Source organism: Chlorocebus sabaeus, chromosome 3, assembly GCF_047675955.1.
Source record: "Chlorocebus sabaeus isolate Y175 chromosome 3, mChlSab1.0.hap1, whole genome shotgun sequence".
Classification (NCBI taxonomy): Eukaryota; Metazoa; Chordata; class Mammalia; order Primates; family Cercopithecidae; genus Chlorocebus; species Chlorocebus sabaeus.
In genome coordinates, this window is record NC_132906.1 from 54,859,504 (window position 1) to 54,886,279 (window position 26,776).

At 38.2% G+C, this 26,776-nt stretch overlaps 2 protein-coding genes across 7 annotated transcripts in view; one reads left to right on the forward strand and one right to left on the reverse strand.

Annotated features, from left to right (window-relative positions):
- The window catches only part of DIS3 (DIS3 homolog, exosome endoribonuclease and 3'-5' exoribonuclease), a 29,727-nt gene extending 21,675 nt beyond the window's left edge, over nucleotides 1-8,052 (reverse strand). The window contains exons 1-6 of one of the 2 annotated variants that reach the window (XM_007960568.3): nucleotides 7,722-8,052; nucleotides 6,963-7,120; nucleotides 4,333-4,526; nucleotides 3,257-3,330; nucleotides 1,762-1,929; nucleotides 1,035-1,199 (exon numbers count right to left, since the gene is read on the reverse strand). In XM_007960568.3, coding sequence (XP_007958759.2) covers nucleotides 1,035-1,199; nucleotides 1,762-1,929; nucleotides 3,257-3,330; nucleotides 4,333-4,526; nucleotides 6,963-7,120; nucleotides 7,722-7,949 — 987 coding nt within the window. In that variant the 5' untranslated portion in view covers nucleotides 7,950-8,052. Of the gene's footprint in view, nucleotides 1-1,034; nucleotides 1,200-1,761; nucleotides 1,930-3,256; nucleotides 3,331-4,332; nucleotides 4,527-6,962; nucleotides 7,121-7,401; nucleotides 7,470-7,721 lie in introns of both variants that reach the window. The other variant, XM_007960569.3, reaches the window with a different exon arrangement.
- A 193-nt stretch (nucleotides 8,053-8,245) lies between these two features.
- Nucleotides 8,246-26,776, forward strand: part of PIBF1 (progesterone immunomodulatory binding factor 1) — a 244,453-nt gene continuing 225,922 nt past the window's right edge. For all 5 annotated transcript variants that reach the window (XM_007960565.3, XM_073014386.1, XM_073014384.1 and 2 more), the window contains exons 1-5: nucleotides 8,246-8,473; nucleotides 9,532-9,830; nucleotides 20,872-20,972; nucleotides 24,062-24,260; nucleotides 26,604-26,723. In XM_007960565.3, coding sequence (XP_007958756.3) covers nucleotides 9,579-9,830; nucleotides 20,872-20,972; nucleotides 24,062-24,260; nucleotides 26,604-26,723 — 672 coding nt within the window. In that variant the 5' untranslated portion in view covers nucleotides 8,246-8,473; nucleotides 9,532-9,578. The remainder of the gene's footprint in view (nucleotides 8,474-9,531; nucleotides 9,831-20,871; nucleotides 20,973-24,061; nucleotides 24,261-26,603; nucleotides 26,724-26,776) is intronic.

Here is a 26,776-nt window from a genome sequence, read left to right on the forward strand (position 1 = left end):
TAAGACTACAGAATGCTGATGTTTCAAAATTCTAGAGAAGAACATGCCAAACCAAACCACAGACATTCTCTCTTGATAATAAAGCACTACAAAACAATCAAAAGGCAAACACAAATAAATAAATATAACTGAATACATATGTTAGAACTCAGCACTTTTCAGGATTAACATGAGGATTTACTGACTAAAATAGACACACAGGTCTGCGAATTAGACTAGGCTTTGAGTACTAGTTTGCGTAAATTAGCTATGTGGTATGGTGACTAGTTCCCTTTGGACCTTTATTTGTTCATTCTAAAGGTTCTTCCTTATACAAAATAAAAACCCAAATAAAGAGTGTCTGTTATTAGAAATAACAAAAGTTGCTATGGTATTTCACCTCTTAATACTATCCAAAGGCCTGGACTCTCCATGGATAATTATACAATGAGACTCCAGAGCAATGAATATAAATGATGGAAAAAGAAGAATATAAAAACTATTATATGTATTCCAAGTATTTATATTACTGTAATTATAAAATACAGAAATAAATAGGTCATATCAAGTAGACTTAGCTCATATCATAAGAAATAACTGAAAGTATCCTCTTCATAATAAATATGGTACCAGCTAAGTTGCCCAAATATAATGGCCCAGAAGTACATCTATTATGTTAAGGGAATTTCACCTAAAGCATTTCTAAAACATTTCCTAAAACATTACTTAAAGCATTTCAGAAAATTTTAAATTTGTATTTGCTTAAACCTCACTAAGTCAAATAATATACTTGAATGTTATAAATTTTCAGTTTCATACTTGTATTAACTCATACTCGTATTAACAGTCTGTTTACATTTAAACCTATTTATTTGAGCAAATTAAGACAATAAAACTACATAGAAGAGAAAAAAACATGTATATGACATGTTAAATATACAAAACTATAATTTTATGCAATAAATCTGAAAGCAATGAAACCCGTTGTCTTCCAAAGCTGACATAGTAATAATACAAAGCTACACCGACAAAAAAGATCCTGCTTAAATTCATACCATTCGTTCTCTCTCTTCTTCTTTCTCCACATCTTCTTCATTTTGACCTTCATCTTGTAAAACAACAGAAGATGGTGCTACCCACTGACTCTTGGGGAGAAGCTCCACAGCCACAATATCTTCGTGAACAGCTCTGTTTAAATGTTTCAGTCCCTGTAAGATTATCTGTTTAAAACAACAGAGGGCATGAGCCCAAATATTTTTAATGGCAATATATTAAAGGGAAGATCATCTAACAGATATTTACATACATTCTGAATGCCTCTATGGAATCTCTATTCCTCCTTTATAGATTTTCTTTCTCTATTGTGTTCCTAATTTCACAACCTTAATTTCTCAATATCAGGTAGAAAAAATGTAAGTCAGAATATACAGCTTGTGTTCATGGCTCCATCATTAACTTACGCTGGTACCAAGAGACGTTGGAAAAATTATTTATGCTCTCTAAATCTCAAGGTCTTGATTGGTCAAATAAGAGTACGCTACCTAGTTTTTTATAGGTTGGGTTGAACATTAAATGAAATGCCATGCGCAAAGATTTAAAAAACTACCTGACAAATAATGAGCACTGTTAAAAAAAAAAAAAAAAAGAAAGAAAAAAGTTACCATTTGCTTTAAAGTATATGAAGCCTCATATGTAATGCAAATAGTATTTACCATTAACTGGTCATAGTATATAAAATAGCATCTTTATTTTAGTGTATAAGAAATTTATTTATATACTTGCCTCTTTATTTTCTTCATTGTCACCATGAATCCATACTGTAGCTTCTAAGTAATTTTCCCTGCTGGCTCTAAATGTTCCTTGAAGGTATGTACCAGATTTTATGCCTTGCTGTAGCTTACTTAAGGGAAGATGCTCTGAAAATATTATTTTTCCACTTTCTATTTCATTCTATGAAATAAGCAAACCAAAAGATGCCGCTAATAAGTCTTCTGTTCACTCAATACACAACTATTATTAATATCAGAGAATTTTTGAAATCTACATTATGGTATACACAACTCTGAATAGGAGAAAATATAGTAGCTTTTCTCATAGGCCAGTGCTAAAAAAAACAGCTTTCTATGATGAAGTATTCATTTTGTGATCTCTAATATGGTAGCCACTAGACATAAGTTTCTCTTGGGCACTTGAAAGATAGATAGTACCACCAAGAAATTGAATTTTTAATACATATTAAATTTAAACAGTCACATATAACTAAGTGGCTACATATTAGGGCAATACTTAACCTGTATTTCAAAAATCAAACTCAACTTTTATCTTCTCATTTCCTTTTGGTTTCATGAAGTATTATAAAAGAAAGAAGGGATGACAGAAATGTAAAGATTGGATTTACATATAATGTCCTATCACTTAAAACCTGTTTTCTATAACAAGGGCTACCATTTATACTTATCATACCTATGTGCCAGGCACTGAGATGAAAATTGTATTAATGCCACAGTTATCATCTTATTTGATCCTTACAACATTATGAAGTCATTATTGCTAAACATTACATATTTATATATAAGAAAATGAACGCTCAGAATTTAATTATTCCCTTAGCACTCCTTCTCATATCAGCCATTGCAATGACTCCTTTACTCACTTCTCTGCCTCTAATCTTTCCTGGATAAAATGCATAATCTTACACATTGACACGAGAGTGGTCTTACAAATAAATACCATTTCTGATCATTCTCTCCTGCTCCACCAATCCACATTCATATACCCTTGCTTTTTCTTAGCCTGACACATAAGAAAGGGATCTCAGAATCCTTTCCTCTTCATAGCAGCCCTTCTGAGAGATCTTTATAAATCAATTGAAAAATTACTAACCTACAGAAAAAGTTATAGGTCTTTACTATCTGGACACTCCCCTCCCTCTTCTTTTCTCTGTCTGCAGTGCCTGTCATTTCTGTATTTGTCAACAGCTACTCTTTATTCACAAATCAGCCATGGATTCCATTCATTTTTTCCTCAACCAAACAGTGCTACCATGTACCAGGCCCTACTCAGGTTAATGGAAATATATCTATTTTAGAAAGTTGTCTTTTAGGAATGCCATTTCAATAAGCCTATGACATCCACTCTTGTTTATAACACAACTATTCCAAATCCAGCTTACCCACCGACATTCCAATTTTTAAATTTGGTATCTATGTGCCTAATATTCCAAAGTGGCTATTTTAATATTTTTACTTTTCAAAAACAAATCAAAACAAAAACATACCACTTCTTCAGACAAACAAGCAAGACGATCTACGAGTTCAGGGTTAGCAGTTAGGCTCTTTACATATTCTTCACCTGAAAAAATAAGTTTATGTTGTTTTTGACAGTGTTTTTTCCTTAGATACGAAAAAGACAGATAGTCTTGTTTGCGACACTATACATGTCATTCTTTCATTCACTAAAAGACAGTCTCACTCTGTCTCTCAGGCTGGAGTGCAGCAGTGCAATGACACATCACTACAGCCTAGAATCCCTGGGCTCAAGCTATCTTCATGCCTTAGCCTCCTCAGTAGCTGGGACTATAGTTACACACTACCATGCATGGCTCTCTCTTTTTTTTTTTTCTGTAGAGACATAGTCTTCCTATGTTGCCCAGGCTGGTCTTGAACGCCTGGTCTCAAGCAAGCCTCTTGCCCTGACCTCCCAAAGTGTTGGGATTACAGCACCTGGCCTCAATTTATTTAAGAAACAAAACCCAAAAATCTGTTGATGTGATCATGTCCAAGCAGAGGCAGGCGTTCCAGTGTATTTATGAGATTTCATCGCTAAACCAGTTGCAAATACTGAGGCAAAAATTAACAGCACTGGGCACCACGACATATTTAGCTTAAAAACTATGTGAAATTTAAAAATACAAAAATAGGCCGGGCGCGGTGGCTCAAGCCTGTAATCCCAGCACTTTGGGAGGCCGAGACGGGTGGATCACGAGGTCAGGAGATCGAGACCATCCTGGCTAACACGGTGAAACCCCATCTCTACTAAAAAATACAAAAATACAAAAAACGGGCGAGGTGGCGGGCGCCTGTAGTCCCAGCTACTCGGAGTCTGAGGCAGGAGAAAGGCGTGAACCCGGGAGGCGGAGCTTGCAGTGAGCCGAGATCCGGCCACTGCACTCCATCCTGGGCGACAGAGTGAGACTCCGTCTCAAAAAAAAAAAAAAAATACAAAAATATCACATGAAGTTACATAGGACTATGAAAATACTAAATAGTAAAGTGAACATCTGACTATAGGTCTGATGATTATTTTTCCACGTATTTGCAAACATGCACTAAGTACTTCTCCATTTAGACTTACAAGTGAAAGCTGGTATTCCTTCTTCTACAGCTTTCTCTTTGTTTTTCCTGTCATTTGTTATGAAGATAACTTGCAGGTGGTTATCTGCTGACATTTTCTTCAAATGTTCATTGTACCATTTTGCTGCTACTCGAATAGCTCTATCATTCCTGTCATTAGCATTTTCTCCCTGCTCTTGTTCTACATAGGTTTCTCTAAATGGAAAGGAAAGGAAAAAATGAAACAAAAGGAAATCAGTAGACACAAGGATATGTGAAAACTCTTAGCACATACATGCTTAACCACTAAACCAGAAAAAGTCAATGGTATATCTTTTCTCTGGAATGTATTCAGATGTACACCTCAGAGAAGAAATTAAGATTCCTATAATTAAGTTTTTAAGAAACAATTTGCTTGGAAAAGAAGAAAATTATGTTATTAATGGGACAAGAAAAAGGCTAATAGAATTTTTTTTCCTAAAAAGAAAAATTCAAGATCAGAATTTATACTTTAGGTTGAGACACTAAATAAGTTTGTTGAGATAAATTATAATACAATTTCACAGGTCTGATAATCAGATTTCACTCAAACTGTAGGTTAATAGCAATTCCTAAAAGCTATAAATAGTATAATTAGATCATTTATAATCAGAATTCTACAGTCATTAATAAATAATGCATGTAAATTATCCATGGTAAACACTAATAGCTGAAGTTATGTAGAGACTGAAAAGCCAGGTATATTAATAGATATTACATATTTCTTCTATCTAAACTCCCAAATGTCAACACATTCATCTATTTCTTTAAATCTGTTCATCAATGCCAGGTTTAAGTACAACAGCAAAGTTCACTACAATAGCTTCCAGTACTTAATGGTTATAGATTCAATTTTATAATTTGATTGATTTATATTAATAGTTTTAGAATTATTTTATTCCTTATCGTTGAATGCACTTGCTAATGCTTTTTTTTTTTTTTTTTTTTTTGAAACAGTCTCTCTCTCTACAGCTCAGGCTGGAGTGCAGTGGCATGATCTCAGCTTATTGCAACCTCTATCTCCGAGTTCAAGCCATCCTCCCAAATCAGCCTCGCAAGCAGCTGGGACTAGAGGCATGTACCAGCACAACCAGCTAATTTGGCTAGGCTGGTCTGGAACTCCTGGCCTCAAGTGATCTGCCCATCTCAACCTCCCAAAGTGCCAGGATTACAGACATAAGCCACCACGCCCAGATGCTAATGCTTAAAGCTTATCAGTGAAAGACAGAGTCATCAATTTTTGAATTGGTTTTAAACGTGGGTCTTTCTGCACTGAAAAACAAGTGATGCTCCTATTTCTGGATTTCAAGGAGGTACTAACAATAAGAAGCCTACAAGGGCTTTACTGGTATTCTTTACAAGGACATTGAAGTTTGAGATATAAGAATCAAGAAAGTTGAGAAATTAAGGTTTTTAAAAATGTGCATAATCTGATGGAATTTCATTACCAGAATCCTACACACTAATCCAATGGTTCTCAATTGAGTGAATTCACTCCCCCAGGGCATTCTGCATCACTACAACTGAGTGGTGGTGGTGGTGGGGGTAAGGGGTGGTGATTCCGCCAAAGAGGCTAGGAACACTGTTAAACATCCTACAATGTATAAAACAGCCTTCCCACCACACACAAAAAAATTCAGTTCAAAATATCTATAATGCCAAGATTGAGAAGCCCTGATCCAATCCAATAAAAGTACCATAAATACCCATCATAGATTATTTACGTAATATAACATAATAGGCAATATCTTATTTTCTGAGACCACACACTGAGTTCAAAGGTCTTGAATCTATAAGCACAACAAAGAATTCTATTCTTGGCCAGGCATGGTGGCTCATGCCCGTAATCCCAGCACTTTGGGAGGCTGAGGTGGGCGGATCACAAGGTCAGGAATTTGAGACCAGCCTGACCAACATGGTGAAACCCTGTCTCTACTTAAAAAAAAAAAAAATTAGCAGGGCATAGTGGTACGTGCCTGTAATCCCAGCTACTCAGGAGACTGAGGAAGGAGAAACGCTTGGACTTGGGAGGTGGAGGATGCAGTGAGCCGAGATCATGCCATGCACTCCAGCCTAGGCGGCAGAGTGAGACTGTGTCTCAAAAAAAAAAAAAAAAAAAAAGAATTATACTCCTTACCCTAATCTTGCTCAATGTAATCTGCTGCAAAGTATTAAACTTTTTAAAAGACCATTAAGAATAAATCTACTGTCTATTTTTAAACAAAATAGAAACTTCACAAACTCATACATTTTATTACCCTGTTGTTCACATTATATGGCATTCCAGGAACTTAGGCAAATCTCATCTTCCAAGATTCTACGGTCCAACTCAAGCTAAACCCAATTCAAAATGAAAACATTTTGGAAATAAAATTACCTACTGTAGTCTAGGAGTCAGCAGGCCTTGGTTTTAGGCTTGAGCCCATCAATGCCTGTGTGACCTTAGAGAGATTCACTTAGCATTATCTTCTGCACAGCGATGTAAGAATCAAATAGGGTATGAAATCTATCACTTATCTACTGACAATGTCACAAATTACTCACAGGAACCCTCTTCCCAATTTAGCTAATTCTGTGGTTTCCTGATATTTAACTTAGCAATATTCCTCCTACCTATGGTGCTCATTAGTGAAAGTATAGAAATGCTTCTCTTGGTTATTAGTCACATCTCGGATACGTTTATATACGGGGGCACTGCGATTTCTCACTTCTTGAAGAACTGTTTGTAGCACAATTACATTCCTGATGGCAGGGTCCTCAAGAACATCAATCTTAAAAAAAGAAAGTAAGTTAATTTTTCCTATATTCATTTGTAAGCAGCTTCTGTCAAACACAAAATCCTGTTTTATGTTGGGCATGAATACTTTATGTTTTAAAAACACTGAATAAGTTAAGCCAAGCAGCTATTTGGCTATAGAAAACAATAGTCACTAAATCCTTCGGATCTATTTAAAAAGCACACTTAAACAGACCGATCACAAGACTTCGTAGAATTAAGGGTATTAATAAAGAAATACGTTGGCCCACATAGTTTTTGTTCGTAGGCACTTACAAGCTGCCTGGGAGTCGCAGGCTGGAGGCCACAGAAGCCCAGGTCCCCGGCCTCCAGGCACTTACAATCTAAGGCAGAAGAGACACCAGGAGTTAGAAAAATAACGTGTCTAAAATACGACTCCAAGAACTACATTTTTTAAAGCACAAGGAAAAGAACCTCGGCCTGGGGAACAGGCAGCTTGGGTCCCCAGGGGGTTTCCCTTTCCCTAGATATGAGACACTGCCAAAGACCCTCCTTCCTGAGCCTCAGTTTCCCTACGTGTCATATCCCCTTGTCCCGGTGGGGCCTCGCTGTCCGCGGTTCGCCCGCCCACGCACCTGGTGCAGTAACACATTAGTGTCAGGCAGCAAGTAGTGCGGCTGCGGGCAGAGGCTGCTCGCCGGGTCCTGGGGCTGCGGCTCCAGGGCCGGCCCCTCGTGCGCCCGGCCACACGCTGCGCACCCGGGCGCACCGCAGCCGATGTCGTCTCGCAGGTAGTGCTCGCGCACGATCTTCATCACGCCGCCCGCCCGGGTCTTTTTTAAGAACGTCTTGGACTTGAGCATCTTGCCTCGCCGCGCAGAATCCTAACCCCAGCAGTGCTCTTCCAGCAAAAGGCTTCAAGCTAGGACACAACTATGCCTCAACCAGAGGTTCTCCCTTTTCCCTTCCTGGATATTAGTAACACTTCTCGCGGGAAAATGTCGAGACAAACGTTGATTGGCTCTCTGACGGCCGCGGGGATTGGGCGAGAGTGAGGAGGGGCGGCAAAGCAAGGCGAGGAGCCATTTCCGCCCGTAGCCTAGGCGGGGCTCGCTTCTGGACTCCACTTCCCATCGTGTATTGCTTTCCGCGCCTCGGAACATCCGGGAGAGCTGACTTCCGGCGGCTTGTGGGAGTGCTGCTTCTATCCTCCTTACGGGTTCGGAGATGGTTGTCTTGGTTACTGGTCCTAACGGCCCCCTGCCCTGAAATCCCTTGTTGAGGGCCTGCAACCTTGAGCTTCCGACTGGAGACGCCTTTGGTCCCTCGAAGTATCTGCACTGGCCGCTGGGCAAGCGTTCAGTGTGGAGTAATTGACTCCTTCGAGGTAACTAGCAACTATCATCCCTTTGCCGCGTGGGGCAAGGAATCCCCCGACCTGCCAAGTTTGGGGCTTAATTTTCGCGCTGAGTGTGTAGGCAGTCCCCGTTTCGGGTCCTTTGTAATCGAGGAGAGGATTTGTCTTTGAATTCACTTTTTCTTACTCATTTCCCTTCAAAAAGGAGGGAGGCCTATCTTAGTATAGTTCTCGCTGTTTCCACTCCATACACCTTTCCTTATCATTCAGTTTAGAAAAACTGAAATATTTAATAGCATAATTTGTCATATCATGAGGTATTAAAACAAGGTAGTTGCTAACATTCTTATGAAAGAGTAAGAAGTTATATTTAGAATTTCTTTAACTTTTGTTATACCCTGTTGTTTTCATTCTGCTATCTATAAAAAATGTTTTTGTCTCCCTGTTTTCCCTATTTAAAAAACTTTCAGTGATGACTCATTGCCTATAGAATAAAATCCAACCATATGCTGACATATAAGGCCCTCCAGTCTTGATCGTTAAGGGTGTGTGTGTGTGTGTTTTGGGGATGGAGGGGAATGGAAGGAGTAACTATTCCAAGACTTGGCTTTGTTTTTTTACTTCCACTCACGTATCGTTAATAACTGCATGATTTCTCCTCTTTACTATGCCTGTCCAAGCCTTTCAAGAGTCTAAGTGTAACCTCCGTGTAACCTTTCCCTGACCAACTCAGTCGTGATTTCTGTTATCTTTGAGCATGTGTTGCTCTTAGTAGTGCCATTCTTGATTACAATGGGCTTTTTTCTTCATCTTGTACATTTCTTTGTTTCATCCAAATAAGATTCCTCCCCCCAGGAACTGTTGTTTTTTGTTTGTTTGTTTGTTTCGTTTCTTTAAAGTTCCTCGAAGACTGAGTTCGTAGTAGGAATTAATGTGTTTGATATGAGCACTAACTTACTGCAATAATCTGTTCTAGATTAGGGGTGCACTAAATTGCCTAATATTTATTTAAGGAACCGTTAGTCTTTCTTCAATACGGTCCATGATTTCTGCAGTTAATTTTTAAATTAATGTTTTTTAACCTACAGAATACTAAAATCGAATTAGAGAAGAAAACTGATCCATAATAATAAAAATGTCTCGAAAAATTTCAAAGGAGTCAAAAAAAGTGAACATCTCTAGTTCTCTAGAATCTGAAGATATTAGTTTAGAAACAACAGTTCCTACGGATGATATTTCCTCATCAGAAGAGCGAGAGGGTAAAGTCAAAATCACCAGGCAGCTAATTGAACGAAAAGAACTACTTCATAATATTCAGTTACTAAAAATTGAGCTATCCCAGAAAACTATGATGATCGACAATTTGAAAGTGGATTATCTTACAAAGGTAAGATCAGGTTTAAATTTTGTTTTCTGTATGCTTTATTGTCTTCAAATGGCAGGTAAATAAGAATTAAATACACACATTATCTGAACTTGAAATGATACATTTATATTTCTTGACAAGTATAGCCTTTAAATAATTTTGGTGTTCATAGAAGTAGAGAATAGAATGGTGGTTACCAAGGGCTGACGTGGTTGGGGTAAAGGAGGACTGGGGAGATGTTGGTCAAAGGATACATTATTACAGTTGAATAGGAGGAATACATTCAAGAGATCTATTGTACAACATGGTGACTATAGTTAATGACATTGTAATCTTGAAAAACACAGCAGGTGTTAAGTGTTCTCATTACTAAAATAACTATGTGAGGTAAAACATTTGTTAATTAGCTAGAGTTAACCATTTCACAACGTACATATATTTCAAAACATTATGTTGTACCGGACAAATACAGTTTTATCTGTCAGTTGGATCACCTGAGGTCAGCAGTTTGAGACCAACCTGGCCAACATTGTGAAACCCCAGCTCTACTGAAAAAAAAAAAAAAAAAAAGGCCAGCCGTGATGGCAGGTGCCTGTAATCCCAGCTGCTCAGGAGTCTGAGGCGGGAGGCTGAGGCAGGAGAATCGCTTGAACCCAGGAGGTGGAGTTTGCAGTGAGCCACAATCGCGCCGCTGCACTTCAGCCTGGGCAACAGAGCAAGACTATCTCAAATAATAATAATAATAATAATAATAATTGGAGGCCAGGTGCAGTGGCCAACACCAGTAATCCCAGCACTTTGGATGCTGAGGCCAGTGGATTGCTGTCAAGCTCAGGAGTTCGAGACTACCCTGGGCAACATGGTGAGACCACCTTGCTACTAAAAAAAATAAAATAAAATAAAATAAAGTAGCCCTGCATGGTGGTGCTCCACCTATGGGCCCCGCTACTCCCGAGGTTGAGGCAGGAGAATCACTTGAATCCAGGGGCAGAGACTGCAGTGAGCTGAGGTCGTGTCACTGCACTCCAGCCGGAGTGACAGAGCAAGACCCTAGCTCAAAATGATGATAATTTGAATATTAAAATATGGAGTGATTTAAAGGTAGATATGGATGAATTACTTTGGTAGACTCAGTTTTAAAAATCTAGCACATATGAGGTATATTTTCTCTCTTTTTTTTTTTTTTTTTTTTTTTTTTGAGATAGTCTTGCTCTGTCGCCCAGGCTGGAGTGCAGTGGCGCAATCTTGGCTCATTGCAACCTCTGCCTCTTGGGTTCAAGCAATTCTCCTGCCTCAGCCTCCCACATAACTGGGATTACAGGTGCTCACCACCACGCTCGGCTAATTTTTTTTGTATTTTTAGTAGGGATGGAGTTTCACCATGTTGGCCAGGCTATTCTGGAACTCCTGACCTCAGGTGATCCACCCATCTTGGCCTCCCAAAGTGGAAGTATATTTCCTTAGATGTATTTTCTCACCATGTTGTTTGCTACTTCATTTAGCACTAATTGATATGACTGATTTGATAGGGAGAATCAAAATTACAATTTTTTTTTCCTGAGATGGAGTCTAATTCTGTTGCCCAGGTTGGAGTGCAGTGGTGTGACCTCGGCTCGCTGCAACCTCCTCCTCCCAGATTCAAGTGATTCTCCTGCCTCAGCCTCCCGAGTAGCTGGGATTATAGGCGCCTGCCACCATGCCTGGCTAATTTTTGTATTTTTAATAGAGACAGGGTTTTTTGCCGTGTTGGCCAGGCTGATCTCGAACTCCTGGCTTTACGTGATCCACCTCCCTCTGCCTTCCAAAGTGCTGGGATTACAGGCGTGAGCCACCGCACCTGACCAGCCAAAATTATAATTATCTTTGCTCTGGAAATTTGGTTTCTTTGGTACCTTTCTTTTGCTACATACTGTGTCTGTCTATTTTATAGTTACTGTGTCATAATAAGATGCATAAATTCAGATTCCATAATCATTAGCAAACGATGTTTGCCATACAAATTAAAGATGTTCTAGTCATTGTTTTTTGTCCTTGTGTGGTTATCGACGGTTATAGGATTTGATGTAAGACTTATAAAGTTGTCACTAGCTATGAGAACTTTACAGCGATTTCAGAAAGACCGAAGAGTTCTTTCCTACTGTCACTGAGAACATCTTTTCTTTCCCATGGTAAACCCATCATCTTTCCTCTTGGTCCAGCTCTTTCTACCTGCACATTTTATTGTTTCACTTAGACTATCTCACTTGATAAGTCTGTCTCCTATTTTAGTTCTTGACTATGTATGCCAACTTACTTCAGTATCCTGCCACTGAAAAATTTCTTGACCATGCCTCTCATAGTTACCCAAAGCCTCAATCTTGATGAAGTAAAGGACCAGTTTAGGTAAACTTTTAAAAAATATACGAATGGCTAACATTTATTGAGTGCTTATGCTGTGCCAGACATTGTTCTAAGAACCTTTACGTGTTGCCTCATTTAAGCCTCATAGCAACCCTGTGAAAGATAGGTACTTTTAGGGGAGGAGGCTTTCCCTGAACCATTATATTAAATGAATCATACAGTAAGTTAGATAGTACCGGTTACTTAGTGTCTTAGTCCATTTGGTCAGCTGTAACAAAATAACATAGACTGGGTAGCTTATAAACAACAAAAATTTATTTTGCACAGATCTGGAAGCAAGACAGTCCAAGATAAGGGTGCTTGTATGGTAAGGTTCTGATGGGGGCCCTCTCCCAGGTTGCATACTTCTTGGTGTGTCCTCCTATGGCACAAGGGTAAGCTAGCTCTCTGGGATCACTTTTATAAGGGCACTAATCCCAAAAATGAGAGTTCTACCCTTATAACCTAATCATCCCAAAGGCCCCCCACTTCCTGCTACTCACATTGGTGATTAGGTTTCAATATACGAGTTTTGAGGGGACACAGAAAATAAGCCCACAGTAAGTATTAGCCGTTGTTGTTATCAACTAACATAGTATCCTTATCTGTTTCATCCCTTTCATTTTCTGTGCCTTTTATGGCCATCAGACTGAATTTGTTTGTTTGTTATTTGTCTGTGAATAGACTATAAGGTCCGTGAGGACAGGGATGTTTTTGTATTCACGGTTGTATTTCCAGCACTTAGAACAGCACCTGACACAAAGTAAGTGCCCAGCTGTTTCTTAAATGAATGAATGAACCCCATTTTGCTCTGATAAAACAAAACCACTAGGTGGTTAATAGCATACCCAAGGCCATTCAGATGAAAGTGATAGAGCCAGATAGGATTCAAACTTAGGAGGTCTAAAGCCTATACTCTACACAAGTGAAGCTCCAAACACTTTCTTTTAGGTACCATATACAGTCACCTCGCTTGTCTCGGTCACTTGGTAATTTATCCATGCATCCAGTGGTTTCCCATCCGTATTCCCTTACTCTTTTTGCATTTCACGTGAACTCCATCTACCGTCACCTCTCCAGATCTTTGGTGCAACTCATTGAATCAACCTGAGGTTATCTCCCCCTCATTAATTCACCCACTCAGTCAGCAAATACTTTATTAAGTGCTGCCTATATACCATATCCAGACTTACATTTTATTCGGCCACCTCTTTTATTATTTGTCTTCAGCTTGCATTATGCCTTGTTGTCAACGGCTTTGCTTCTTTTTAGGTGTAAGCTTTATATTATAGAAATGTTGGCTGATTCATGACAGGCTCTGTAGTGTAACAAATCCAAATTACAGTTCTAGGTGCACACAGTTTGGGTTTTGAATTCCAGTCTTACTAAATTCCTTAACTTGTTTATTCCCTGATTTCCTATAAAATGATAATAGTATTTATTCCATGGAATTATTGGGAGGATTTATCAATGTATGTAAGCTCATAGATGCCTGGTATATACTAATAATATACTTACTATTTACATATTATTTTGTTTGTAGCTGTACTTACTCAGCACAATATTATTATTTTTCTACTTCCATGGTGCTTATTGTAGTTTTGTTGTGGTTTTCTAGTTTGACTGAAAATGAGGAAGATTAAATTAGTCATTTTCCTGAGTTTGACACATAATCATCATTGATCTCTGAAAGGCCACCGTTTATCTAATGTATTTATTCTTTTTATTACTATAGCTCATTCCCTTCTTCCATTTCTTAATGCAAATATTTTAATGTTTTGTTTACGTGTATTATTGAGAATGTGTATCTTTTATTTTAACTTTACAAAAATGTAAATTATATGCTTTGTTTTTGGTCTCATCTCTTTTTCTACTCAGCACTGTTTTTGAAATTATCTGTTACTTTGTGTACATCTAGTCCTTTGCTTCCAACTCTATATAATTCTTTGCATGCATCTACCAGTCTATCTACTCCTACATTGCTAGGCATCCAGATTGCCTCCAGCTCCTTGCCAACACATGTAGCGTTAGACATTTCTCTTCTGGACCTCTGAGAGCATGTTTTGACATATATAAACGTCCGCTTCATTTAAGTGTACTGCCAGGTTCTCTCCAAAATAGCTATCCAGCTGTATATTAGTGGGGTTTTTTCTCTATCAAATGAGCACTCAGAATTTTCTGCTTGAAGACCCCTTAGGAATAAGATGTTTGCTCTCAAATATATCAAGAAATACCTATTGTAGAGTTAGCCTTCCATAATTTATTGAACCTAAAGCACCTCTATTGTAAGATTCATCATTACATGCATTGCTAAGGTTAAAAACTGCCAGTTGAATTATTAAGTGCCTTAGATTGTAAAATGCATTCCAATTTTAGAGATGTTACAATGTGAGAAAGTGTAGGTCTAGAGTTGATGAAAGAATATATTTAAAAAATATTAAAGAATATGTATATGTGCATTAATGTGTGTGTGTGTGTGTATGTGAGAGTGTGTGTGTGTGTGTGTGTGTGTATATATATATATATATATATAAAAACATCCCCTGGGAATACCACCTTAGACAGGCAAACAGCACTACACACATTGCATATATATTTTTCACTTATTTATGTATAAATGAGTATGTGACATATTTCTTTTTATGTTTTAAAATAACACCTTTATTCGTATGTGTTATTATATGTTTAGTTATGTCTTGTCTTTTGTCTGTCTGTATGAAGCACTCCAGATGAACAGAAAGTGCTACACTGTTTCTTGTGAGCTTTGATTCTAAAGCTAGTATACTCCACTGAATTTTGTCTCTCTGGTTGATTGTGAGGACTCAGAAGTATATTGGACTCCTGGTGTTAGACCTATTTGTTTTTTGGTGTTTCAGTGAGGTCCAGCTCTAGAAGAAAGCAAAGAAAGTTCATGGGATATTTTGAAATGAACAGGGTCCCCAAAATCCTAATGGATCTGGTAACACCACATGGTCTTTGGTTCAAATCTGTCTGGTCACAATCCTCTCTGAATTTTTAAGCAAAGAAGAAAGGGGCTCAATTTGGTAGTGCTGCCATATACTTTTTTCTTTTAATTTTTTTTTTTTTTTTTTTTTTTTTCTGAGCCAGAGTCTCACTCTATTGCCCAGGCTGGAGTGCAGTGACATGATAGCAGCTCACTACAACCTTCACCTCCTGTGTTCAGGCGATTCTTGTGCCTCAGCCTCCCGAGTAACTAGGACTGCAGGCCCGCACCACCACGCCCAGCTAATTTTTGTATTTTTGGTAGAGATGGGGGTTTCACTATGTTGGCCAGGCTGGTCTTGAACTCCTGGCCTCAAGTGATCCACGCACTTCGGCTTCCCAAAGTGCAGGTGTGATGTCACTGCACCCAGCCATGCCATACACTTTTTAGCCTGGGCAGGAAACCTAAAGCCTAGGTCTTGAAAGAATGGTATTTTTAGTTGGTCATTCATTCACCAAAGCTTATTGAGCATCATTTGCTAACGATATGAAAAGTACATTTTCCTCACTAGACTATAACTCCATGATAATGGTTGGAAGTCACAGGAAAGGTAGATTTCTGCTCAACGTAAACCTGTTACTGCTATTAACATTGAAATGGCCTTATCTTAAGTTTCTGAGCTTCCTGTCATTGGAAGCATTTAAGTAATCCTGAATAGTCAACTGTTAATAAATAATATAGATATTTCTATTTTGGAAAGAGATTGAACCAACTGCCCAGGGCTTCAGGGATTAAGTTCAGCAGTTAATACCAGAGACTTGGAAAATGGTGGTTGCTGGTAACAGAGACCTAGAAACCACGGCTTAAGCAAGAGAAGGATTTTGTTTCTTTGGTATAACAAAAATCCAAAAATAGGTAATTTAGTAGACCTCATATGATTACTCCTTGATCGCGTTAGGAACCCAGGCTCCTTTCAACCTCAGCTATTTTTAACACGCGCTTTTCACCTGAAATCATAAGATAGCTCATCTGCCTCCAATAGTGTGTACATGTAACAGACAGTAATAAGGAGAAAAGTAGTGGAAAAGGGGGCATGTGCCAAATGAGTCAATCCTGTTTAAAGAGTTCTTCCAGAAGTTCAAGCCAGTGGCCTCAATTGACTACTATTAAATAGCATGACCATCCCTTGCTACACAGGATGGGAAGCTAACTGGACATGTTGTTACTAATAAAAACCAGAGTATGTTAGAAAGAAGGGAAGGTTTGATGTTGGGAGGCAAGTAAGTTTTTTCTTCCACCCATCAAAATCTTTTTAGTTAGAAAATATTTGAATCTAACGTGTCCCACTCCATTATGGCAGCAATACAAATGTTTATGGATACATGGCTTTATGTACTGGGAATAGTCTTGGCCATATTCATTTGATTTCTCCATGTCTAAAAACAGAACAAGCAGGTCCAGGAAAACTTTAAAAGCACTTCCCACTCAGCTGCTTGTTAACTGAAAGAATGTAAAAAAGCTACTCAGAAGAGTAGCTATTCGGGCCAAACTTCCTGATACTGGAGAATTGTTAGCTTTGCACTTTTATTTCCATCTATTGCTGCCTAGATTTCCTTCCTTATTGTACTTCTTTAATCCTTTCCTCTTCTCTGTTCTTGCCTTTCAAATTTTTAGACAGGGTCTCACTGTGTTACCCAGGCTGGAGTGCAGTGGAATGATCGCAGCTAACTGCAGCCTCAAATTCCTGGGCTCAAGCAATCCTCTCATCTCAGTCTTTTGAGCAGCTGAGACTACAGGCATGCACCACCACACCCAGCTAATTTTTTTTATTTTTTGTAGAAATAGGGTCTCACTATGTTGCACAGGCTAGTCTCAAACTCCTGGCTTCAAGCAATCCTCCCACCTTGGCCCCCCAAAGTGCTGGGTTTACAGCTGGAGCCACAGAATTGAGTTCTTTCAATTTTTTAAATGCCCCAAACTCTTTTTGTTTATCTCTCATTAGAGATCTGTGGGTTCCTTATTACCTGGGAAATGGACCCATTTCCCAGCTTGTCCCTGAGGTATGGGAGTTAATTTAGAAGTTAATTGAAATTGTAAAAGTTGAAACCCTAAAAAAAATGTGTTTTTTGTTTTGTTTTGTTTTTTGTTTTTTTTCCTTGTGATACAGGTTGCTTCTTATCTGAAATGCTTGGGACCAGAAGTATTTCAGATTTTTGAATTTTTTTTTAAATTTGGGAATATTTGTGTTACACCAGTTGAGCATCCCAGATCTGAAAATCTGAAATCCAAAATGGCCCACTGAGTATTTCCTTTGAGTGTCATAGTGACGCTCAAAAAGTTTCAGACTTTGGAGCATTTTGAATTTCAGATTTTAGGGTTTGGGATGCTCAACATATAGCAGTATCCTTGATTTGGGAAATAGTAATTATGAAGAATGTGTTTATTTTATATTTTATTTTGATTTAAGTTATTTATTGAGATGTTGCTGGGTGTATGCCAATGAATATGACAGAGGTCCTCTTTTTTATGGCCAAGACAGAAAATATTTTATGCTTTATAGGCTACCTATGCTCCATCAGATTTTCCTCATGGGCTGGATTTAGCCCATCACCATTTTTTAACTCTTGCTTTAGACTATAGTCAGAAAAGCTATTGGCAAATTTTAGCAGTTAAGAGTTACATGTCCTGATTTCTGTATTCAAAATGGCACTAAAATAATAGACTAAGGGCAGACAAGACAGAAGCAGAAGAGTTATTAGGTTGTTGCCTAATGTTAGATTCCTGTTTTTGGCTTATTTAACTGGGGCCATTTATAAGAATGCAAGGCTGGGAGAAAACTGATCTGGGAGGGAAAATACATTAATAAGTTCAGTTTTGAAGATGTAACTTATAGATTCCTAAATGTAATTGTCAGTTAGAGTTTAGGAGGCATCCATCACACACACACACACAAACACCCACAGATAGGAGTCCATCACATACACACTCTTAGGTAGGTAGGTAGGTAGGTAGGTAGGTAGGTAGGTAGGTAGATAGGTAGATAGGTAGGTAGGTAGGTAGGTAGGTAGGTAGGTAGATAGATAGATAGATAGATAGATAGATAGATAGATAGATAGAAATATACATCAGCATATAGGTGCCTAGAAAGCTTAAGAGTATTTAGTAAGTTAATAAAATTAGAGAAGAGTATCATGGAAGCTAAAAGAGAGTGCAAGCCATGCTGTCAAATAAGATAAATATGTAGGAAAAAACAATGGACAGGGCATTATGGATTCTAACAAGAATAGTTTCACTGGAATAGTATAGGGTAAAAACTATATTGCAGTTTTGCTCTGAAGACCAGCAGAGAAGTGGTGCTGTAGCAAAGAGAATGATGTGATCAAGGAAGCATTTGCTTGATGACAGAATGATTCGGTAGAGAAGAGGGACTTGACGATGCAAGAGGAGGGGTTCACTTGCATATATTATGGGTTGGCTGTGAAATTCATCTATTTTTGTTTGTTTGTTCATTTGTTTTAGACAGAGTCTCTCTCTGTTGCCCAGGCTGGAGTGCAGTGGCACGATCTCGGCTCACTGCAAGCTCCACTGCCCGGGTTCAAGCGATTCTCCTGCCTCAGCCTCCCGAGTAGCTAGGACTCCACCTTGCCCGGCTAATTTTTTGTATTTTTAGTAGAGACAGGGTTTTATCATGTTAGCCAGGATGGTCTCGGTCTCCTGACCTCATGATCCGCCCATCTCAGCCTCCCAAAGTGCTGGGATTGCAGCGTGGCCCGAAATTCATGTATTTTAAGGGGCAAACAGTAATTGTCTTGTTTGACGCAAAGGGAATAAGGAATTTTCTAAATAGACTAAGAGCAAAATCCAAGTGCTTAAGAAAGCACAGCATACTTGGGGGATGGCAAGCACTTATTTGGGCTGAAATGGAGTTTCCTTTTAAGCTAGCGACAAAAGTGGTTGACTAGATCAAGAAATACCACAGTATTATGCCACAGTGTTTAGAATTTATTCCGAAGACAGGATCCTCTGAAGAATTTAAAACTAGGAAAATAATTTGTTTTTTTGAAACGGAGTCTTGCTCTGTCACCCAGGCTAGAGCACAGTGGTGCCATCTCGGCTCACTGCAACCTCCGTCTCCCAGCTTCAAGTGATCCTGCCTCAGCCTCCTGAGTAGATGGAGCTACAGGGGCCCACCACCATACCCGGCTAATTTTTGTATTTTTTTTAGTAGACATGGAGTTTCACCATGCTGGCCAGACTGATCTTGAACTCCTGACCTCAAGTGATCCGCCCACCTTGGCCTCCCAAAGTGCTGGGATTACAGGCCTGAGCCACTGCACCCAGCAGAAAATAAATTTTTGAGCATTTTTTAAACATGAGATAAAGGAATATAGATTTGGAGATTGACAAAACTGGTGGCAGGAGGCCGGGCGCGGTGGCTCACGCCTGTAATCCCAGCACTTTGGGAGGGTAAGGTGGACTGATCACTTGAGGTCAGGAGTTCGAGCTTGGCCAACATGGCAAAATCCCTACTCTACTAAAAATACAAATATTAACTGGGTGTGGTGGGGCCTGGCTGTAATCCCGGCTACTGGGGAGGCTGCAGCAGGAGAATCTTGAGCCTGGCAGGAGGAGGTGCCAGTGAGCCAAAGTTGTGCCACTGCACTCTTGCCTGGGTGACAGAGTGAGACCCCATCTTAAAAAACAAACACAAAAACTGAAGGCAGGAAAACCAATGAAGAAACTCTTGGAATAGTCCAGGTGAGAGATGATAAGGGTCTAACTGAAGACTTTTCAGTAGGTATTAAAGAGGATGATACTGTTTTGACAGCTATTCATGAAGTAAACTCAACAACAAAATACTGATTTCTGATCAGAATCAGGAATTAGGGAGAACTAAGGTATCAAACACGAGTCAGGTTTTTTTGTGCTTTTTTGTTGTTGTTGTTGTTGTTGCTTTAGAGGCCAGAGATACGGGGAATACAGGATTAGGTGAGGTTGATTATTCCTTTTGTTTTGGATGTTTATAACATCACCTTTGTGATGATCCATTGAAGATGTGTAGTGGTCAGATATATAGATCTGGAATATAAATTCAGTGCCTGGCTTGGAAGTAATTACTTAAGCAAGGCACCAACATGAAATCCCAGTGGTCAGTGAGCTTCTCAGTGAGAATGAATTAAGAGAGAGGAAAAAAAAAGTCTTAATGACAGCTCGACCAAAAAAAAATTTATGAGGCAGCAGTTCCAAACTATAGCATAACAGTCTTTGTGGATACAACCATTTCAAAAAAATCTCAACCCTATTTTGTGTTCTGTTGTTGTTGTTTTGAGATAGGGCCTCTCTCTGTTGTCCAGGCTGTAGTGCAGTGGCAAGATTATTTCTCACTGCAGCCTCAATCTCCTGGGCTCAAGCAATCCTCATACCTCAGCCTCCGAAGTAGTTGGGACTATAAGCACACACCACCACGTGCAGCTAATTTAAAAAAATTGTTTTGTAGAGATGAGGTCTCACATTGTTGCCCAGGCTGGTCTCGAACTCCTGGGCTCAAGTAAGCCTCTCATCTTGGCCTCCCAAAGTGCTGGAATTATAGGCCTGAGCCCCTGTGCCTGGTCCCTTTATCCATTTTTAGCCTGTTTCTTTTAAATGTCTTTAAAATATGTTTATTATTGAAACTGAAAGTTTTTCTTTATGACAAATTTGAAAATTGAACATGTAATTGATCTTTTTCTCTTTATTAAGATTGAAGAGTTGGAGGAGAAACTTAATGACGCACTTCACCAGAAGCAGCTACTAACATTGAGATTAGACAACCAACTGGCTTTTCAACAGAAAGATGCCAGGTAAGAAACGTTTTTTTTAAAAAACGATATCTAGTTAGCAATTAAAAGTAATTTTATTGCCTGTTCATGTTTGTGATTGTAAGCTAAAATAGAGAAATGTTAAGTCAGAGATAGCAATAATTTTTACACCTAGACCACAAAAAAAGTAGGATACTTGATACAATACATAAAATACAGAAAGTCAAAATTCAACATTCATTCAACTAACAATTGGTCAGTATAAACCATATATGATAAAGGAAGCTCTCTGAACTGACCACCATTAACCTTTCTTCTTTTACTCAACATACGGATTGATTCTTATGGCCCTTTGGACTTTCCTGGCTTGAAGTACTTTCTATTATTCCTGCATACTTTCTCTAGCTCAGTTGTGGGCTTATCAAGCTTAAATATGCCTATGGCAATTATACTTATGTAATGTAATTAAAAATTATGTAAACAATCAAATTCTTTGGAAAGGTTCAATAAAAGGAACTAAAAAAATTATGAAATTAAATATGGCTGGGCGCGGTGGCTCAAGCCTGTAATCTCAGCACTTTGGGAGGCCGAGACGGGCGGATCACGAGGTCAGGAGATCGATACCGTCCTGGCTAACACAGTGAAACCCTGTCTCTACTAAAAAATACAAAAAACTAGCCGTGCGAGGTGGCGGGCGCCTGTAGTCCCAGCTACACGGGAGGCTGAGGCAGCAGAATGACGTGAACCTGGGAGGGGGAGCTTGCAGTGAGCCGAGATCGCGCCACTGCACTCCAGCCTGGGCGACAGAGCGAGACTCCCTCTCAAAAAAAAAAAAGAAATTAAATATAAGCAACACAAGTTTTAAGATTGAGAGCAAATATCAAATCCATAAAAGATACCTTCCTTGGTTTCTTCCTAAGTATCTTTTAGGATCTCATGCCATTGTAAAGAAATTGAACTTGGATTTACACAAAATCAAAACATACCTCTGTATTCAAAGTATCTGGATCCTATGTAAAAATGTGAATGTTTAGTTCTATGTTTTAGTTACAGGTAAATGTGTAAAATAGGTATATTTTCCCTTTTTAAGATTTTACTAAACTGATATTGTAAAAAATTATCAGCCCTTTTTATCAGCCACTATTACATTAGATTAGTGGACCTCAAACTTTAGCATGTATCAGAAGCACTTGGAGGGCTTGTTAAAAAAGACTACTGGATCCCACCCTCAGAGTTTCTGATTTGGGAGGGGTCCTGAGAATTTGCATTTTTACCAGGTTCCCAGGTGATGTGGATGCTGCTGGTCTAGGAACAATACTTTGAGAACCACTGTATTCGATTATAGGTCTTCTACTCTAATTCTATAAGACACCTATCAGATTCAGTGATGCTGTTGAGAGGGCAGTTAGGAGTCTATTGTAATAAGATATCTGATGGTGGTTAAAAAAAAAAAAAAAGATTGGATTCTGAATATATTTTGGAGGCAGAGCTGATGGATTCAATGTGGGGCTTAAGAGAAAAGGGGGAATCAAGGATTACATCAAAAATTTTGGCCTGAACAAATGAAAAAATGGAATTTCTGTCAGCTGAGAAAGAAGAAATCATGGTAGAAAAAGTTTTTGTGAGTAAAAAGCAGGAGTTCAGTTTGGGACATGTTAAGTTAGAGTTTTCTTGTTAGAAATCCATGTGGAGGTATATGAAAAGTCTGGTCTAGAGGTACAAATCTGGGGATCATTAGGGTATAGACAGTATTCAAGTCATGAGACTAGATGAATTCCCCAAGGAGGAGTGCATACAGACAGAGAAGAGGACCAAGTACTCCAACATTAAGACAGAGCAGAAAAGGAGACTGAGAAGGAACCAGAGTAAAATAGAAGAAAAATGAACAATATGGTGTCTTGGAAGCCAAGTGATGAAAATGTATCAAGGAAAGAAAAATGAATTGTGTCAAACTCTATCATTAGATCATGGATGAAAAGAGCTAAGAACTGATCATTTGCAATTTAGATGCCATTGTGATTTCATTAGAGACAGTAAAAATATGATCATCATGGGTTTAAGAGGAAAGGCTTTGGAGACAATAGGTATAGACAACTTTTGAGCAAGTTTGCTCCAAGGGGTGACTAACAAAGGGGGAAGTGCAATGGTCAAGAGTTGTGGTTTTGTTTGTTCATTTGTTTTAAGATTGAAATAACAGCATGTTTGTCTGTTAATGGGATTGATACAGTAGGGAAGGGGAAAATCAGTGATGTGATTTGGCTGTGTCCCCACCCAAATCTCATCTTGAATTATAGCTCCCATAATTCCTACATGTCATGGGAGGGACCTGATGGGAGGTAATTGAATCATGGAGGTGGTCTTTCCCATGCTGTTCTCATGATAGTGAATAAGTCTCACAAGATCTGATGGTTTTATAAATGGGAGTTCCCCTGCACAAACACTCTTGTCTGCCACCATGTAAGACGTGCCTTTGCTTCTCCTTTGCCTTCCGCCATGATTGTTAGGCCTCCCCTGCCACGTGGAACTCTGAGTCCATTAAACTTCTTTCCTTTATAAATTACCCAGTCTTGGGTATGTCTTTATTAGCAGCATGAGAACAGATTAATAATATCAGATTGTCCCTTCATGATCATAGTCTTTCAGTAGACAACTAACAATAATGTCTGCTACATGTATTCTTTGAGAATGATGAGTATGTGCAGATTACTGTTTCCATTACCTCATTGGTTGAGTGAATACTTTATGGTGGTTCAGTGTTACCATCTTAAAGAGGTATCCTCGAAGTACCAGGATAAAAGGGAAATGAAAATTAGTAAGTAGAGTCCTTGATGTTTAACATTAAACCTTAAGCAGAAGAAATGCATAATTTTATGATTTGAATTTCTAAAGTTATTCTTTAAGAATATCAATTCTCTGTTTAATAATTTATATGGCTACACATTTAATAATTAGTATGGAATTGTCATTTCATATTTAACTGGTTACTATGAGTAAGCATTTTGCTGGAGTAAGTAAATAATACTGTCAGGCTCCTCATTTTCTAATTTTATGTTGATATAAATAGGAAACTGTGAGAAAATTAAATCTCAAAGACTTTTTCAAAGCATGCCATAAATTCTCTTCTAATGTAGCAAATATCAAGAATTAATGAAACAAGAAATGGAAACCATTTTATTGAGACAGAAACAACTGGAAGAGACAAATCTTCAGCTAAGAGAAAAAGCTGGAGATGTTCGTCGAAACCTGCGTGACTTTGAATTGACAGAAGACCAATATATTAAATTAAAAGCTTTTCCTGAAGATCAGCTTTCTATTCCTGAATATGTATCTGTAAGTATCATCCATTTTTAACCGCAGCATATATTTTCAGACTAAAATTTACCATTTATGTTGTAGCAATTATTTTTGAAGTACCCAATTGATACATTATTTTATGGCTATGGATGGTGAATGGTCTTGAGATCCAAATTTTAAAGGATCATGACCATTGATCTCCAAAGTCAAGCATAAATAGGTTTTGAAGTTAATGACTGCATAGTCCATAGAAATGAATTATCATGAACTGGTGGTTTCTTACATTCTCAAAATGAAAAATTATAAACAACAGAGTAGTTATTGCCAGGGGTTGGTTGGGGATAGTGGGAGAGAGGAGTTGGCGTGATTATAAAGGGATAGGATGAGAAAGAACTTTGTGGTGAGAGATTGGCTCAAGATCTTGAGCTGGTTACACAAATCTGGAACAGCTAAGATTAATCAATGGCAGTGGTCTCAAATATTTTGGTGTCAGCATTCATTTACACTCTAAAAATTATTGAGGACCCCAATGTGTGTTTTTTTATATGAGCTGTGTCTATTAGTATTTACCATAGTAGAATTTTAAACTAATAAATTTTTTAAACACAAGAATATGTAAGTACGCAATTCCATTGGCCTTAAGAGTGATAATGTCATCATATATCATGTAGCCACTGGCAAACTCCACTGAACAGTCATGAGAGAATGAAAATGAAACAGGGAAAAAATCTTAATAATTACTAGGAAAGTTGTTTTGATCTTGTGAATTCTGAAAGGATCTCAGAGTGACAGGCGGGCCAGAGTCCGGAAGTCCCAAAACCATATATTGAGAACTGCTGCTTTTTAATATATAGATGTCATTTTACCCTAAGAGGCTTGAATTTTTTCATCTGTAAAAAGGATTAATAATAACAGTGCCTTTCTATTGGGGATAATTGTAAAGACTATGACTGTGTATGTTAAATGTTTATGAGCATAATGCTTATAAGATAGTAAACACATAAAAATGTTACCTATTGTTTTTCCTCTAGTGGTGGTTGCTATTCTTGGTTCTCATTGGGAAAAGATTTTCAGATTAGTGATGTCTGATAAAATGAAGTTCCTTTTTTGTTCAACTGTTTTTTTTTCTTTTTAAGGCTCAAATACAGTTTTTCTATCCAAAGTGTACTGTCCAAAACAAATACCTCAAATTCTGTTTTTGAGGCTTCATTTACAGTAGATCTAAAGTATCACACTGGTGGCAGTTACACATATTTTTGCTGTTTGTTATCTTAATATTCCTTCTTACATGTTTTCTTTTCACAAACAATATTATCGTTAACTAATTTAATTATATGCAGATTCTTTTTGTTGAAGGCTAATATTAAGATTTGCCTCTTACCAAATAATGGTATTCTTGTAATACAGTCATATGTTAAGGAGTTGCGGACTGCATGCCTATATGAGAAATAGCCCCTAATTACTGTCTCCTAATTTGCTGATGATTTCTTAGTTTTATAGGACCTTGTCAGATGGAACACTTTTTTTTCCTGAGATAGGGCAGGAAAATTCCTCTGAGAGAAGTATGTGTGGAAAGAGAGACCTGAATTAAATGGAAGTAGTGACGTGAAAGATACTTCTTGATCCATTCTGATTAGACTTCCACTGCAGGGACAGCAGTAAATAAAGCTTTGCCAAGAGCCTGGGATGAAAATAAAGAAAACGCTTTACCTCTTCATCAAGTATTTATTGAGTGCTTATCATATTTTTAGGCACTGGAAATAGAGCGGTGTATAAACCAGACAGAAATCCCTGCCCTCATGAAGCTTATGTTGAAGTGGAGCAACACAGCCATTAACTTAAAAGTTAAATATGTAGAATATCTGTTTGTCAAAGGTGCTATAGAGAAAAGAGCATGGGTGAAAAATAGGGAGTGCTACTTTAAATTTGGTAGGGAAATCAGGGAGGGCTTTAATAGTAAGGTGATATTTGATCAGAGACCTATAGGGAGACAAGGCATGAGGCATGCATTTATATGGGGGAAGAACTTCTCTAGCAGAAGAAACAGCAAGAGCAAGACTCCTGAATTTGTGATATGTTCCGGAAGTTTACCAGCAGATAGTGTGGAGTGAGCAGTAGTAGATGAGTAGTAATGGAGTGTCAGTAGAAGGGAGGAAGGACTGTCAAAGATAGGAAGTTATAAATCATCTGGCCCTTGAGGGAAGTTAATTGAACATTAAGGCTTGATAGAAAGTATTAGTGGCTAGGTTCCATTAATGACTGTCTTGTAGTTTTGTAAACATGTCTCTTTATTACTGATAAGTGAGAGCACTACAAATTAGCAAATTTTAATCGTAATTTGGATTTAAGACTGCTTATTTATTTAATTTCTTTTTCAAGGTTCGGTTCTATGAACTAGTGAATCCATTAAGAAAGGAAATCTGTGAACTACAAGTGAAAAAGAATATCCTAGCAGAAGAATTAAGTACAAACAAAAGCCAGCTGAAACAGCTGACAGAGGTTCGTATGGTTTTGATTGCTAGTGGGAAGAAGCTTCAACTTTTTCAATAGAG